At 65.2% G+C, this 16525-nt stretch overlaps 3 protein-coding genes across 3 annotated transcripts; 2 read left to right on the top strand and 1 right to left on the bottom strand.

Moving 5' to 3' along the window:
- Nucleotides 1-140: 140 nt before the first annotated feature.
- EMIHUDRAFT_223278 (ribosomal protein S8) lies at nt 141-713 on the bottom strand (the record flags this gene model as incomplete). The annotated part of the gene is made up of 2 exons (XM_005792404.1): nt 141-332; nt 590-713. Coding segments are annotated over 2 exons (316 nt in total), but the record flags the coding sequence as incomplete, so codon positions are not given.
- A 2507-nt stretch (nt 714-3220) lies between these two features.
- Nucleotides 3221-3520, top strand: EMIHUDRAFT_223277 (hypothetical protein; the record flags this gene model as incomplete). The annotated part of the gene is made up of 1 exon (XM_005792403.1): nt 3221-3520. One exon carries the CDS (start codon nt 3221-3223, stop codon nt 3518-3520), a length of 300 nt encoding a protein of 99 aa, XP_005792460.1.
- A 351-nt stretch (nt 3521-3871) lies between these two features.
- Nucleotides 3872-9328, top strand: EMIHUDRAFT_454380 (hypothetical protein; the record flags this gene model as incomplete). The annotated part of the gene is made up of 4 exons (XM_005792402.1): nt 3872-4531; nt 4745-4939; nt 5099-5239; nt 8650-9328. 3 exons carry the CDS (start codon nt 3872-3874, stop codon nt 5198-5200), a joined length of 957 nt encoding a protein of 318 aa, XP_005792459.1. The 3' UTR covers nt 5201-5239; nt 8650-9328.
- Between the last annotated feature and the right edge of the window lie 7197 nt (nt 9329-16525).

Here is a 16525-nt window from a genome sequence, read left to right as displayed (position 1 = left end):
GGTGGTGGTGGTGGTGGTGGTGCTGGGGGAGGGAAGAGGCCTGTGGGGAGGGGCACTGATAGGGCGGTGAGGGCGGCAGGGGCTGGGATGGGGAGCCCGAGGGAGGTAGGGGTGGGGGGGGGGACCGGGGGGAGGTGCACCGAGCGACGTCGACAGGATGATGTGACCGAACTGGCGCGCAGGCAGCAGGTTGACAACCCACTGCTCAATCTCGTTGTGGCAGACGTCGAAGCGCGGCGAGATGACGCCGCACTTGTTGATGCGCCCGATCAGCTCGACCACGATCTTGCCCGACCGGTGGTCGTCCACAATCTCAAACTCGCCGATGTAGCCTGAGAGGGGGGCAAGGGGGCGCCTCTCACGCCCGGGGTCGGCGCCCAAACACAAAATCAGAGCCGTTGATCCGCCGCGAGGCGCCCGTTCGCCGCATGAGGGAAAGGTGCCGCTCGTGGCGCGATGCTGGACCCCCTTTCGCAGCCGCTGTGGACTATCGACGCACGGCGGCACGGGCTAGCCGGCCGGCACGCCGCCACGCCCGCCCAGCACGTCGCCTCTGCTCCCCCCCCCTCCCAAGCGGGGCGCAGCGCACCGTGCTTCATCATCTGCTGCAGGAACTTGACGATCACCTTGGACACGGGACGGACGAGCACCTGGCGCTTGCCGCGCTTCTCCGCATTGAAGATGCTGCGGAGGCAGTCGTTCAGCACGCTCATGCGAACCTGCGTCCGACGGCAGGGCGCCGTCAGACCCGAGAGCGTGGCGCGGCCGGACGAGGCCTCCACCGCCACCCCCCCGCTCCACCCCGCCCGTCCCGCCCTCCCCGACTGCCGCCCGCTGGGGCGGGCTCACCATGGCGCTCTGCTCCACGAGGCAGCTAAGAGCGTTATTTTTTTCTACCTATACCAACATAACACACACACACACACACACACACACACACACACACACACACACACACACACACACACACACACACACACACACACACACACACACACACACACACACACACACCATTCGCTACCGGTTGTTTCTTTCTCTCTTGTGAGTGCGTAGATCCCTTTCGACTGCCGCAGAAGGATTCAGTTTCCCTTTGGTTAAAAAAGCAGTCCTCCTCCTCCGGGAAGGTACGTAAGAGCTACATACAATTTTCTCCCAGTAAGCTAAAAGTACGCACGTACACTTTTTCTCTCTCCCTTTGACGCTTTGAGATTTATGTGTGTGTGTTAGGAAGGTGAAGAACAGCCAGGCTCGGACTGGACACCAACGCGGTATGGGTGGACGCTGGACAGATGATGACGACACGCACGAGCGACACACAGACACAAACAGGCTCACAAGACACACAGCCAGCTGGCTCTGCCACACACCCTGACTGAGTTGGCGTACACATAACTCAGGGCCACGTCATCCCTGTCGCCCCCCTCGATCGCCCCCCCCCAGCACCCACGGTGCCAAGGACACAACCAAGGGCACAACATCACAACAGACGACAGGAAGTAACATGCGAGGCTAGAGCAGGCTTGCTCCACCTCTAGCAATCTCGCCGGCCGGCGAGGCACGGACGAGACCGGACCCCCTCAGAGGCGGCGGGCGGGCGCCCACTGACCCAAGAGATCAAAAACGCTCCGCCCGTTTGCGACTACAGCTCGAGCCGCCCCGCTGTGAACTCTCATGGACTAAAGAAAGAAATCACACTACGACGCTCGACGGTCAACCAGGAAAAAAGAAAATGGTCAGGTATCGCCAGCAAACAAACCGTGGTAGTGAGAGACTGCCGGTGAGAAGCCGGAGGAAGGTCGCTAGACTGAGATGAGACCGCCAGTGGAGTTGGGATTCCACCGTGCACCGCGCTGCGAGCCTGTCGTGTCCCTTGTCAGGAGCAGGAGAGCCCACCTGTCCCCCTGGATCGTCCTTCCAAAATCTTGCTCGTGCAGGTGTGGACCCTGTCCTCCTCCCCTATCTCTCGTTTGGGTTGTCTGTTTTCTTTCTTTCTTTTTCCCTCCCTCCCTGGGGCTCTCTGTTTTCTTCTTTGGGGGCTTTCTGTGGAAGGAGCAGGGAATTTGTAGGTCTAGGTGAAAAGAAAAAGCTGCCACTCCCCTTTCTCCCGGCCGGGGTGGGGCGCGCGCGGGGGGCGGCGGGTGTGCGGGATGTCTGTGGGCCCGAGAGCGATATGCCATGTCCGCCTTGCGTTTGTTTCATAACATCGAAGGCTAAGCTCAAAAGAAAAAATGAGGGGTGAGGAGGAGAGGGGAGGGGAGGAGATGAGAAGAGGAGAGGAGAGGAGAGGAGAGAGGAGGAGAGAGGAGAGAGGAGGGGGGGGAGAGGAGAGAAGAGGGGGGGCGGGGTGGGGGGCGAGAGGGAGGGAGGGAGGGAGGGAGAGAGAGGGCAGAGCGAGCAGAGAGAGTCTCAGGGGAGAGAGAGGGAGAAAGTGGAGAGAGTGGAGAGGGAGGAGAGAGTGAGAGAGAGAGAGGAGAGCCTTTGAGCCTTGGCACCAGCCAGGCAGTTGAGTTGGCCCTGGCACCAGCCTTGGCAGTTGAATTGGCCTTGGCACCAGCCTTGGCGGGCGGGCACGCGGGACATGCACAGGCGCCAAGGGGCGCAGAACCGACCTAACCCGTCGGAGGTGGGGGGAAGGGAGTCCCCCGGGTCCTGCGCGAGCGCGAGAGTAACCCCAGGAGGGCCAAGATGAGCGTTGCGCGCAGGGGTCGGCGTGGAGGGCGATGAACGCGCCGCGCGCGGGGCGCCGCCTCACCGGCCTTCGCCAACGCCTCAAAAGTGGCGCAGAGTGAGGCGGCGCCCTGAGCGAGTGCGTGAGCCCCGTGGCTCCAACGAACCGGGCCCTTCCTTTTTTGAGCAGGTGTGCCGCCGCGCGAGCGACGCTCCGAGATCGCCCGAGATAGCGCGGCGCGGCCCCGAGATCGCCCGAGATTGCGCGAGATCGACCGAGATCGCGCGGCGCGGCCCGAGGCGAGGACCGAGGTGGATGGGTTGGGAGCAGGTTGGGAGCGAGGGGGCGAAAGTGTTCAGTGCGGTACTCGAGTAGATGGTAAGCTCGGGGCGCGTGAGCCGGACTTGTGAGCCGGACGGCTTTCATTTCTCTCTGCGTTCTTGCACATGGTCATGGAGTGCGAGATACTCGTTCTGTTGCCATCCCAAGCTGTCACTCCCCTTCCACGCTACGGAACTCGGAAGGTGCAGGTGTACACCTTGTACCGACATGTCGGTAGGCGCGCAGCACGACGCCGCCGCCCACCACGCGGCCGACGGCGCCCTCCCCATCGCCCTCGCCGCGCTGTCGGGCGCGCGCGGCGCCTTCTACGCGACGGCGGGCCGGCGGGCGCGCTCGCTCGAGGAGGCGGCGCACGAGGTACGGGCGCCGTTCCCGCGCGGCGACCCTGCCGGGTGGGCGGAGGAGACAGTCGAGGCCTTTTGGGCGCGGTTGGGCGAGGCGACGCCCGGGCTAGCCGAGGCGTGGGCCGCGGGCAGCCGGCACGAGCAGGACAAGGGCGAGCTGTGATGCGAGAAGAGAAAGAGAAGAAATTGGGTTGCCTCCGGAACGCACTTGGAGCACTTGGAGTGCAGTTGGCAACCTCACATCCAGGGCCGGGGAGCTAAGAACGCGGAACAAGTAAGTACAAGAGCAAACAACTGGGAAGTTCACAGACAGCTGAGCTTACCCAGAGAACTCCGTTCTCACCCAGAAAAAAAACGCGCGACGTAACGCGATCCGTCGCGAGCGTGCTTGATGTGTGAACGGACCAGTAGTTCTTGCTAGATCGTAGATGCTACACTTTCGGATCTTTGGGAGTTTTGTGGTCAAGGGGGAGGTAGAAAAAAAGAAAAAACGAGCGTCAAGGGTACAGGCCCGATGCACTCTTGGTCCTCCTCCAGGAGCAAGTCGTCGACGCCGGACCCGCTCATCGACGCCGCCGTTTACAAAGAGGCTCTCGACGAGGCGCCCGACCAAACTGGTCGCCTTGCAGTCGTCACGGGAGCAAACTCTGGGCTCGGCTTCTGGCTGGCTCGCTCGCTAGCGCTGAAGGGCGCCAGAGTCATATTAGCGTGCCGCAACGCGGAGCGTGCAACAAGCGCACGGGACCGGATCGCGGCGGACCTCAAGTCGAAGGGCGCCGCCGCCAGCCTCGCTTGTGAGGAGCTCGACCTCGCCTCGCTCGCCTCGGTGCGCCGGTTTGCTTCGAGGCTCCGCCGACAGGAGTCGTCTCTCGACCTGCTCGTGTGCAACGCGGGCATCCTCGGCGGCGGTGCCTCGGCCGAGCTCACCGAGGACGGCTGGCCGCTCGAGTTTCAGGTCAATCACCTCGGCCACTTTCTCCTCTGTGCCGAGCTCTGGCCGCTGCTCCGCAACACTCAGGGTGCGAGGGTCGTGGTGCACTCGTCGCTCGGCCACGCCGCCGGGTACTTTGAGGACGAGACGCCGCACCGCGCGTCCTGCCGCTACCTCCTTCCCCTCCCATACGGCGCCTGGCGCCGCTACGCCGCCTCCAAGCTCGCTCAGATGCTCTTTGCCGTCGAGCTGCGCCGCCGGCTCGACGCCGCGTCCCGGCTGCCGCAGAGCGACGGCGGCGACGGCGGCGGCGGCGACAGCAGCGGTAGCGAGGGCGGCAGCAGCGACGGCGGCGGCGGCGGCGGCGGCGGCGGGAGCGGCGGCGGCGGTGGTGGCGGCGGCGGTGTGATCGTGGTGGCGGCGCATCCCGGCTCTGCTCTCACGCCGATGATTCAGAGCAGCGCGGCTCGCAACCCGTTCTTGCGCTGCTGGGTGGACTACGCTTCGGGGCTCGCGCACTCTGTGCCCGATGCGAGCGCGCCCCTCCTCGTCGCCGCCACGAGCCCCGGCGCCCGAAGCGGCGACTACTACGGCCCTCGCCACAACCCTTTCGGCTTCCACGACCTCGGGCTGCGCGGCCCGCCGGCAAAGGTGGGCGCCTCCCGCCGAGGCCTCTCGCCCTCCCTGCAGAGCCGCTCCGCCTCCCCTCCCCTCTCTTTGCCGCCCCCCTCGACGCCACCCTCGCCGCCGCCCTCGCCGCCCTCGCCGCCGCCCTTACCGCCCTCTCACCGCCGCCCCTCACCTGCCAAGGTGCGGCCGTGGGGCTTCGCGGCGGACGCTGCAAAGGCGGCCGTGCTCTGGGAGTTTTCGGAGCGGGCGTGCGGCATCTCGTTTAGCCCTGAGGCAAACTAGCACAGCTTAGGCCTAGTGGATGCAGGCCAGAGAGAGCAGGCGGGTAAGGCCGGGGCGCCGGGATCGTTGTCTAGAGTGCAGCACGCACATACACCGCGTGCCTCTGTGTTAGTTAGTTTCGCGCCGGCTAGGAGAACTGTTCAGGCTCAGTTGTTATGGCGCGGATTTGCTGGACTTCCACCACTTGGGTGCCGCGTCCGTGCCCCCGAGTACTTGGAGCACTTGGAGTGCAGTCGGCAACCTCACATCCGGGGCCGGTGAGCTGAGAAGCGCATCCAGCGGGCCGGATGATCGGTATCGGGTTACGGGCTAGAGAGCCCTAGCCCCGGGGGTGCGCGTTCGCAGGGCAAGGGCCTTAAAGTAAACACGGGTCTCCGAGGGTTAGCTCCGCGCTCCAGGTTTCCCCTAGCAGCAGAACGCCCCCTCTACTCGGAGCTAGTAAACACTCGACACGGACTCGACATGTTTTCTTTCTAGTTTCTTTTTCTACTCGGAGCCAGTGATACGAGAATACGCGCATGTTACGAGAATACACACTGCCCCCACGGAGTACCTGTACTACTCGACGATAATACAAGAATACGCAGCTTGGAAGTTGCAGACGCCTATTAAAGAAAAACAGCGAGCTAAATTTCGGCGGCTAAAAAGCAAAGGACGGGCGCTTTTGATCGGCAAAGGAAAGTTGGAGTAACGGCGACGGCGTTCGCAATGAAGTCGCCTGTCGAGCAGCTTCCGCGGCGCGCCTGCGCCGCGGGGTTGACCGACAGCCGCGCCTCTCGCGCCTCCCGCGCCACGCGCGGCGACGCGCACCCTGCGCGCCAGTCGGCGCACTGGCAGTACTGCACCAGCCAGCACGGCGTGGAGCAATGCATCCAGGGCATTGTGTTGGGCGCCAACCAGCATGCCTCAGGACAGAGCAAGGGAGCATGCTGCGCACCCTGGCGCAGCGCCAGCTCGCCTCCAACCAGGCATTCTCACCACTGCACAGCCGCCCACGAGCGCCCGCAGCTGCACTGCTCAACGCTGAAGCTCAGGAGCCTCCCCTTGTTGTCACAGCTTTGTGCAGTGCAGCGTGCGAGCAGCGCAGCGCCAGGCTGCCCCCTGGCACGCCCGGGCGGCTGTGGGACGGAGGCCCGCCGAGCGAGTGCGAGCCGCTTCGGCGGCCATGTCTCCCGCCGCCGCGAGCGAGCGGCGCAAAGAGGCAGCGTCGCGCATGCTTTTCCGTAACGGTTCCTTGGGTTGTCTCATTTTAGAGAGAGAGAAATACCCGGGTATAACGTTCCGGCACAGGAGTTGGCTCGGGGCGAAACGCAGGCATGGTCAAGATCACCCAGGTCGCGCCGTCCGACTCCACCGAGAGTGAACGGTTCATCATGCTGGACGCCAACTTCGTGCGCAACTTTGAAGGCAAGAAGCTGCCCTTTCTTCAGGAGCTGCGCACGAAGAACCCCGAAGCACTCGTTGAGTGTGTCCTCACCTACGCCGAGGTCATCAAGGGCACCTACGTGGAGGAGACGCTGGCCATTTCCCACCGCTGGATGCAGCCCGACGAGGCGAGCCTCTCACTTCTCTCACCCCGCTCGCCCTGCTCACCCCTTTCACCCCGCGCTCGCCCCGCCGCAGCCCGACCCCGACGGCGAGCAGCTCAAGGCGATCAAGAAATTCCTCAATTCGGACTCTGGCCGGAAGATCAAACGCATGTGGATCGACGGCGCATGCATGCCGCAGGACCAGCCCAAGGGCAGCCGCACCGATCAGGACACGGACGACTTTAAGCGGATGCTCGCACAGGCCAGCATGCGCCATATCGATACATTCTTCGTCAGCGCCCACGCCCACCTGCCACGAGCCACCACACCACTATCCTCCCCACTCATCCACTCTCCGTCGCGTGCGTTCGCCCGCAGGTCAACATGCTCTACCTCGGCACGACCATCCTTATCCTCCTCGACCTCTCGTACCTGTCCCGCTTTTGGACGCAGTTCGAGGCGTGGCTGAGCATGCAATTCGCGACGCCCGACGGCCTCAGATCGGCCGTCGGCACCGCAAATTCGCGCCACCACATCGTCTGCATCCAGAATGCTGCGCCGCAGCGCGAGCAGTTCACGTCGGCGCTCACCGACACCTGGGCAAACAAAACCCCGCAGGAGGCGCACGACTTCCTTTCGAGCCCCGATGTGCAAGTGACGAACGCGAGCGACAAGCGGGGGCAGCTGCCCAAGATCAAGTCGCTCGGCGTGACGGTGCAGACGGCTTTTGAGGCGATTGATTCGCAGCTGCAGCAGCAGGTCGCGGCAACCGCCGATGCAGCCGCGCACGCCAAGGCAGCGCTGCATGCGTTTGAGAGAAAGAACGACGTGAAGGCCGGAGACAGCAACCCGGTGAAACGGGCGGCGACGCAGGCGGAGAGCGAGGCGGCGGCCGCGCGCGCGGCCAAGGAGAAGCACGCGCAGGCGGTTGCACACGGGGTGATGCCGATGGTGATGGAGCGGGAGGAGGGGCGGCGCATCGTGGAGGAGGCGCGGAAGGCGGAGGCGGAGGCGAGGGCGGCCGAGAAGAGGGCGAGGGCGGCGAAGGCGGCGGCGGCGGCGGAGGCGAGGGCGGCCAAGGAGAAGGCGGCGGGGCTTCTCTCCTCCCCCTGCTCTTTCTGCAAGTCTCTCGCAGACCCGCCAGGCCTCATCCAGACCAAGGACATTGAGGGCTGCTGGGTGTGGTGCTGCTTCCCCCTCCTCCCGGCCTGCATGCTCTTCAAGATGGAGGCGACGGGACCCAACTCCCTCAAAAAGTCCTTAGTCTGCTTTCCCCTCTTCCCCCTCTTGTGGCCGTTCTCTTGGTGGGCTCCCGACTTCATCGAGACCCGGGAGCGCGTGTTCGAAAACCTATCTCCCTACGGGCAGCGCCTTCCGGGAGCGCCTGTTGCCCCGAACAACTTCTGCCTTTCGCGCGAGGCTGCACTTGTCCCGGGGCAAAACAGTAGGTTCGCGTATCGCCCTCCGTATAGGTTCCAGTCCGCGAGCTTCCTCCTGCCTCACCCGCCACCACTGCCACCGTTGTGGCAGATTGGCCTGGCCGTAGGTGTGAAGCTGTGCTGAGGCGAGAGGGGAGAATTTTACCTTACCTTACCTTACCTTACCACCACCCACACATGTACATGCAAAAATAACACAAAGGTTTTGAAACCGCGCAGAGGGCGTGGTCCACCAGGCGAGTTTGTTGTGATTGTCCGTTAGCGCTCTATTCACGGGCGGGAGGGAGAGGGAGTTCCTCGTGAGGCCCCACGGCCTGCCACGCGTGCAACTGTGCATTCCAGTTTGCCGCCCGGACGGGCCGCCCTCCAGGCAAGGCGGGCGGGCGGTACTCGCTGCTCCCCGAGTGGCCCGAGCAGGGCGCGCACGAGGCCTCGAAGGGCTGGCGGCTCGAGGGAACACTTAAACACGTAGTATGCCATTTTTAAAACGAGGCGGGTACTCACCCCGCCCTGCTGTTGTTCGACTCTCGGAACTTGAAGACAGAGTACATGATGCCGCCGAGCGTGTTGATGAGGACGCCTGCGAGCCCAAACCACTGCAGCCGCACGCGCCCGAAGAGCCAGAAGCCGAGCAGCGTCGTCGTGACAGCCTTCAGGTTGCCGACGATGAGCGTGGTCACGGCGCTCGTCACAAGCGTGCACCAAAAGAGCAGCAGCTGGAGCGACGCGCCGATGGCCAGCGTGAGGGCGAGCGTCGCGCCAAAGGCAGGCTCGCGCCAGTGGTCGTACGCAGCCAGCCTCGAGGCCTCGCCGAGGAGCACGGCCGGCGCGACGAGAAGCGGCAGGGCGAGGAGCGAGGAGTAGTAGAGCAGCCCCTGGGCACCCAGGGCGAGCTCGTCGTCAGCGCGAGCTGCGAGGACGAGGTAGAGGGCCTGCAGCACGCACGACGCCGCCGCGAGGAGGTAGCCGAGCACGTTGCGGTCGAGGTCGCCGCAGCCAGCGACAAAGGCGCCCGCACACACGGTGAGGACGGACACGCGGATCCGCAAGCTGAAGGCCTTGCGGCGCAACAGGGCATCCAGCAGCATGGCCGGCAGGGGCGACATGCGCTTAAGCGTCTGATAGATCGGCACGGACGAAAGCTTCAGCGCCCACATGCCGCAGAGCACGTTGAGCAGCGAGAGGACGCTGACAGGTGCAACCAGCCGGAACGCACTCTCGCCGTCGAGGGCAAAGTTGAGCCGCAGCGGCTGGCGGTAGCGCGTCTGTGCGGCTAGATGAAGAAGCAGCGCGGTGAGCGCATTCTGCAGGAGGAGGAGAGAGAATATGCAGTCAAACTGCCATGACGAGAGCAACGCCTTGTTGCTGAGCGTCGCGACCACCGATGCAGTACCATACGCGATCGCAGCGGCGAGCGGAACCCCGTGCCTTGAGAGAAGGGTGGGGCCACGGTCCTTCCCGACGACAAGCAACTCCTGCGTCTCCTGCAATGTGGGTGGCGGCGATCCCATACTCGTCAAACATGTTATGCGCCTGAAAAAAAATCGCGATTGTTGTTTCATAACATCGAAGGCTAACGACGCGACAGAGGAGGAAGTGACAAGGGAGAGAACGGCGAGAGTGGGACGGCCGCGAGGTGGCATGAAGGTTGCAGCGAGAAGCGGCGAGAGACTGCGAAAAGAGATACGAAGAGGCAGACTGACTCCCCAGGGTGGGCGACGGCTAGCGCATCACACTCCTCTCCTTAAAAAATCCCTGCGAGCCGTCTTCTTACCAGGTTGCAACCCTAGTCTCGCACTGTGCTGTGAACGCTGCTGGTTGGCGTCGGTTGCGCAGCACCCCGTCCCCATCCAGGTTGTTGGTTGCTGCCCCAGGTCCCGCACTATGTAGTGCAATGCCCCGTTCGCTGGTCATGCTTGTTCGGGTACGTGTTTCGCCCGTCCCTGCCTGTCTGTGTCCGTCCACGTCGCCCGTCGGCAAAGCCGACGACCTATGGTGCTATACACGCCGCTGGTGCTGGTTGGGGAGGACGCGCCGCTCGATGCTGCGACGGCGCTGGCGATGCAGCTTCCTGCACGCGGTCCCGGCGGGCAGGCGTGGCACTTCAGCCGCGCGGAGCTTCCGCACTCCCTCCCCAGTGAGCTACGAGCTGCAAGGGGCGGAGAGCGGATGACGCTTGCCTCGTACGCGGAGCACCTCATCAGGCCAGCTCGAGCAACTCCTTCTTGCATCTTGGTGTCGGGTAGCGCGACCTTTTTGCCGAGCTCCGAGCCCAGATAGCGCACCGTGATCCTCGTCGGCATCCGCGCGGGGGCGCCCTGCTGCCGGGCCCCTGGCGGCCCGCCACGTAGGTGCGACGTGCCCGCCGAAAATCGGTTCAAACGACGTTCACAGCGCCAATTTGGCCCCAGCTCTTCGGCTCGCTCCGCTCGCCGGCGAGTTGGTTGGTTGCTGGCAGCACCCCAGCACCGGGGGGTCCTGAGAGCTGTTGGTTGGTGCTCTGTTCACAGCACAGTGCGAGACTAGGGTTGCAACCTGGTAAGAAGACGGCTCGCTGTGTGGTGGCGGCGTGCCGTTCTCCATCCCTCCCTTGGGTTGTATGTTTTCTTTCTTTCTTTCTTTAAGGCTAAGCTCAAAAAAAAAAACAAAAAAACCCGCCTGCACATGAAAAACCCAGGGCGTAGTGTTCTTGCTCCAAGTGCTTGCGCTTCGGCGTTCAGTGGTGCACTTTATACCTCCGCGAGAAACCCTTCGGGTCGCGCCTCATCGCAAACCCTGTTGCAGTCCTCCTCCGGGAATGTAGGTAAGAGCCACGTACAGTCAAGAGAGAGAGAGAGAGAGTCTCTTTTCTAGAGTCTCTTTTCTCCCAGTAAGCTAAAAGTACGTACAGTCAAAAAGTGTGCAAGCCAATGACCCTAACAACAAACAAACAACAACAAACTCCTTACTGCAGCTGGCATGTCGGCTGTCGGGCCTCTTCGGCTCGCGGCCGCCGTGCTGCTGATCCTGAGCGATCCTGCGCTCGCACTCGCGCAGAGCACGCGTGCTCTGCGCCCCGTGGACGCCGCGACAGCGGAGTCCCACGTCGGCGCTGTCCGACACCCACTCCTCGGCTCGACGCTCCAAGAGCTGCCAGCTCGACCCGCTTCAAACATCTGCAGCGCGGTCGAGCCGGTCCAAGCTATCGTCGAGCACCCGACGGCTGCCGACGCGGCTCCCGAGCCAGCCTCGGCTGCCGCCTCGGCTTCCGCCACGGCTTCCGCCACGGCTTCCGCCACGGCTTCCGCCACGGCTTCCGCCACGGCTTCCGCCACGGCTTCCGCCACGGCTTCCGCCACGGCTCCCGCCACGGCTTCCGCCACGGCTCCCGCCACGGCTCCCGCCACGGCTTCCGCCACGGCTTCCGCCACGGCTGTCGCCACGGCTTCCGCCACGGCTTCCGCCACGGCTGCCGCCACGGCTGCTGCCACGGCTGCTGCCAAGGCTACCTCGTCTCGTGTCCTGTCTTTTGTGTCTGTGTCGCGTGACGAGTCTAGTGTGCCTAGCGTGTCTAGCGTGTTTTCTACCCGCTGCACAGGTCCGGCGCCGACTACCTCGACCGTCCCACCCACCTGGCACCGTGCAGAATGGCTCTGTGCTGGACCAAAGGCAGCCACAAGGCAGCCTGTCCCTCACAGTGTCCACAACGCCGGTGGGGTCCCCTCGGATGAGGGGGCGGGGGCGGCACAACCGTCTTGCCCATTGCCCTCGACGACTGGCAGAGCCGGAGCCAACCGCACCGACCACAGCCCGACCAGTAGCCAGGAAACTACCCCGCTGGGCGGGGGCCTGGTTGGGCTGTGCGAGGTGCGGCCCTCTCGGAGCCACGAGTTGTACAAGTTCATTGACTCCGAGCGCATCTTCTACCCGTCCGACGACTCGCTCCTGCCGGGACCCGGGCCGACCGGTACCGAAGGCAGTCGAGCACCAGGACGAGGAGGCGCCGTTCTGGCGTCGCCCGTCCCCAACAACTCCGACATGGACATCTTCGTTGGCGGCACGCCCGCAAACGAGACCATCACCAGTCTCTTCTCGCGCGACACCTCGTCGGCGGGCGGCCTCTGGGACCTCTCCGACCCGCTGGGACTGGTGATGGCAAAGCTCCCGGGAGATCTCTTACTCGCCGGCCTCATGGCGGCTTACACCAAAAACGGCATTTTCGCTTCCCTGTTCATTTTACACAGCGTCTCCGCCGCGCCCAAGCCTTGGTACTACGCGCTCTACGTTCCAGGGTCTGGTTGGGGCGTCTTTTCCACGTGGGACCTCTGCGCAGCGCACGGCGCCGTCGGGGGCTCGAGGGCGCGCCACAAGAAGTACCGCGACATCCAAGAGGCGCTCGCCCACATCAACGTGCACTACCCAATCCCGACCTCGACCCAGATCCTACTCGACTTCTGGTACCCGTTTGAAGGGGAGGCGACGCCAGCCCATCCCGGCGTCCTTCTCCAACCTGTCGTCCTGAGCCCCGGCACGGTCACCACCTACGCCCAGCCAGGCAACGGCAACGGCGCCGCTGCGTCGTCATCTGCTGCGTCGTCCTCGACGGCAACCGGCAACGGCGCCACTGCGTCATCGTCGGCTGCATCGCCCTCGACCTCGCCCGGCGACGGCGCCAGCATCGAAGAGCTCGATCCATCGACATCCTCCCCCATCGACCGGCCGCCGAGGCGCAAGCGCCGGTTCGAACCGCCTCTCGACTGCCAGACAGCATCGGCCCCGCCGTCGCCGCCGCCGGTGCCACCGTCGTCGCCACCGCCACCGCCGCCACCACCGCCCCCCTCGCCGCCCCCTCCTCCTCCCTCGCCGCCGCCGCCAGCGCCGCCTTCCCCACCGCCACCCCCCGGCGGCGACGCGTTCCCGGCCAACCTCTTCGCCCCGACTTACTTCGGCGTCGTCCGCCCGGCGCCGACACAAGAATCTGGCTCGCTCGTCCGCCCTCGCTCACCACTCGCGGACGCTGCTGCCAAGGGCGACGCCTCCCCGCCCAGCGGCAAAGCGCGGACGACCTTCGGAGGTGCGGGCGATCCCAAGGGCTCGTCCAAGGTGCTGAAGACACACCACGACGGCACGTCGGACCCTTTGTCCCACGCCGACGCCACCGCTGGCAAGAAGCGTGACAAGAAGCGCGCCGCATCGACTGCCCTCGACAAGGCGGCGGAGGAGGAAGCCCTTGCTAAGAAGCACAACGCATCGTCTGCCCTCGACGAGGCGACGACCGACGACGAAGCCCTCGCCGCCGGACAACGCCTCGCCGACGCCGAGCGCGAAGTACTAGAGCTCAACGCCGCAGACTCGCCACCACCGCCGCCGCCGCCCGAGTCCAGACCGGATCCAGGTGGCTCGATCTCGCCGCCGCCATCGCCACCGCCGCCACCGCAAGGACAGGCGTCCGACGACGGCGAGCAGGGCACGGGCGACGACCACGAACCCGCCATCGCCCCGGCGGACGACGGCGCCGACGCCGATCCGGCAGACGCCGGTGCGGCCTTCCTAGACGCCCTTCCTGCGCCTCCAGAGCATGTCGACACCACGACGGGTGAGTCCACCTCGGAGGGCGACTTCGACATCGACGAGGGGCCCATCTCCCAGCGCCTCAAGCGCCGAGATGGAGGCAAGCCCCCGCCGTCTTACAGTGGCCACGACAGCGACGAGGAATCGTCCGACGAGGACGTCGGAGGAGAGAGCGAGGAGGGGAACGTGGCGGAGCAGGCGGGGGGATCGCAAGCCGCCAGCAGCTCCAACACCAACCCACCTCGCCAAACCTTCTCTTGCTCCATCTGCGCCCGAGACTTCAAGACAGCCAAGTCGCTCTGCACGCACTTCAAGACGCACAACTACACGCCCGTGGACCTCGCCTCCAGTGGGCTCACCAAGTGCGAGTGCTGCGCCCAGATTTGCTGCCTCATCCCCAACAAACTTCCGGATGGCTCTGGTGGCAACGGGACGAGCATGTTCTTCAACCACCTCTCGTCTCGCAACGACCCGCTGCACAAAGCCCACAAGGAGAAGATCACGCCGAAGGCCGAGTGCACCGACGCCATCGCCAAGGCACTGCAGCACGCGGCGCCGGGCACACCGGGCGCCAACCTGACCCACGCTGACAACCGTGGCGTCTCGGCTGCCACTCGCACCCGGCGGCTCGCGTGGGCGCCCGCCGTCCCGGGCGCCGCTGCGTCCTCTGCAGCTGCTGTTGCCGCCCTCCGCAACGCCACCGGCGTCTCGCTCGCTTGGAACTCCCCCTCGGGGGTGGCCGACACGATCAATCTCAACACTACGCCCGCCGCAGACTACGATCTCTCCATCTGCGACAGCGTCTCGATCGAGTGCCTCAAGCGTCTCCACCTGCAGAGCCAGGACTTCCCCGACAACAAGGAGTACCGTGCAAAGATCCGCTCAGTGCTCGAGTTCGGGATGAAGGCCTTCGGCGGCAACCCCAACGCGCCCGGCACCGAAGACGGCGCCCGAGGTGCCATCTTCGTCGTCGCGTCGACGATCCTCGTCACCTGCCGGCCGAGCGGCTCGCCGCGCTACACGACCGACCAGATGGTCGAGCGCGCCGCAACCATCGCCCACTCGCCCGACGGCTTCCTGGCCCTCTGGAAAGAGCTGGCACTCTCCGCCTCCGTCCCGCCCACCCCACTGGAGCAGGGCGACGCCGCCGACTCGCCGGGCCCCTCGCAGCCTTCCATGGAACAGATGGTCAAGAGGGCCCACTACTACGCGAACCGGGGCGAGTTCGGCAAGGCGTGGGCGGCCTTCTCGCCCTCCGCGCCCGCCGACGGCCGCGACCCCAAGGTCGTCGCCAACTACCTCGGCAAGACGCCGCAAGCGCGGGCCCCGCCTGCCAGTGTCACCGCCGACGAACCGGGCGTCGCGCGCTATGAACTGAAGAGGAAGTTCTTCAACAAGTTCGCAAAGTCTTTGCCTCGCGCCCGCAAGGGCGGCCCGACCCAAGTCGACTACGAGCTCGTCCGCATCATCACCGAGTCGACCGACGGGGCGGACTGCCTCTTCAACTTCTGCACCTCCGTTGGCTGGGGTGTCATGCACGAGCGTCTCAAGCGGCTTGAGGACGACCTCAACGCCGTCTGCCTCTGGAAGGACGATGGCGTCAGCTGCCGGCCCCTCGGGCTCTGCAGCATCTTCACGCGCTCAGCCGAACGGTGCATCGCGCTCCAGGAGCGCGACTGGGCGGAGCAGTTCTGTACCACACAGCTGCCTGAGGTTGCCAAGGCCAGGGCGGAGGCACTCGAGGACGCCACCGTCACCACCGCCACTGCGGAAGCCGCGTACACTTCGAGGTGCATCACGCACGGACACGGCTCGGCCGAGGCGACGGCCGCCCTCGCCGACCTCGAGGCGGCCGAGGCTGCGGAGGAGCGCGCCCGTGTGCCTGTCAACTTCCCGAAGAACTACGCGTTCTCCAAGAACGGCACTCACCTGTACGCCCACACCGTCGCGGGATGGCACGGCACGAAGCCGGAGAACGCGACCATCTCGGGCGACAAGGAGAACTTCTACAACACGATCGCCCACATCGCCTCCTCGCACCGCCGCTCCGTCGGGCCGTCGGGGTTGGCGTCGTGCTGCACGTCACGGATCTCGGAGGGGCTGGTGGCGGTGAGCGTGCGGAAGAGCTGCGCTTGCGTCTCGCCCGCGTACTCGAGCGGCTCGCGTGTGACCGAGGGCTCGCAGCCACGGGCGACGTGGTTGAGGGCGGTTGCCGCCTTGAGGGTGAAGCGTCCGAGGAGCTCGGCCGTCTGCCGCCCGAGCGCCGGCGTGAGCTTCTCGAGCACCCTCAGCTTGACCTCTTGCGCCCGCACCTTGTCCATGGCGATGCCGGCGCGCGCTGCCGCGTCGAAGCCCACGCCGACGCCGTTGACTCGGAGCGCGTCGCGCAACACCGTCGGCCACTTGCGCTTCCCCTCGTGCATCTGTGACGGGAAGAGCTTGATGAAGCGCGCCACGTCAAGCTCCGTGTCCTGCCACTTCCGTGACTGCAGGATCTTGAACTTGCGCGCGTTCGCGGAGAGGTTGAGCTCTCGCTCCGAGAGCTTGACGTAGGCGGTGCACCACTCCGCCGCCCGTTCGATGTCGGCGGCCTCGCGGACGACGGTCGGCGCGTGGGCGTCGTCGGCGATGCACTTCGGTACAACCTCCGGGTACCTCTCCTTGAGCGGCTTAAGGACGAGGAAGCAGACGGCGATGCAGAAGCTCAGCATGGAGAAGAGGCCGCCTTGCGTGAAGCCGAGGCGGACGGCGAAGCGGTCCAGGCTGCCGTCGACGACTGTCAGCACCTCGCCGTGGTGGGTCCGCAG

The sequence above is a fragment of the Emiliania huxleyi genome (genome assembly GCF_000372725.1).
Source record: "Emiliania huxleyi CCMP1516 unplaced genomic scaffold EMIHUscaffold_108, whole genome shotgun sequence".
In the NCBI taxonomy this organism is placed as follows: domain Eukaryota; phylum Haptophyta; order Isochrysidales; family Noelaerhabdaceae; genus Emiliania; species Emiliania huxleyi.
This window is presented reverse-complemented; position numbering and strand designations above follow the sequence as displayed.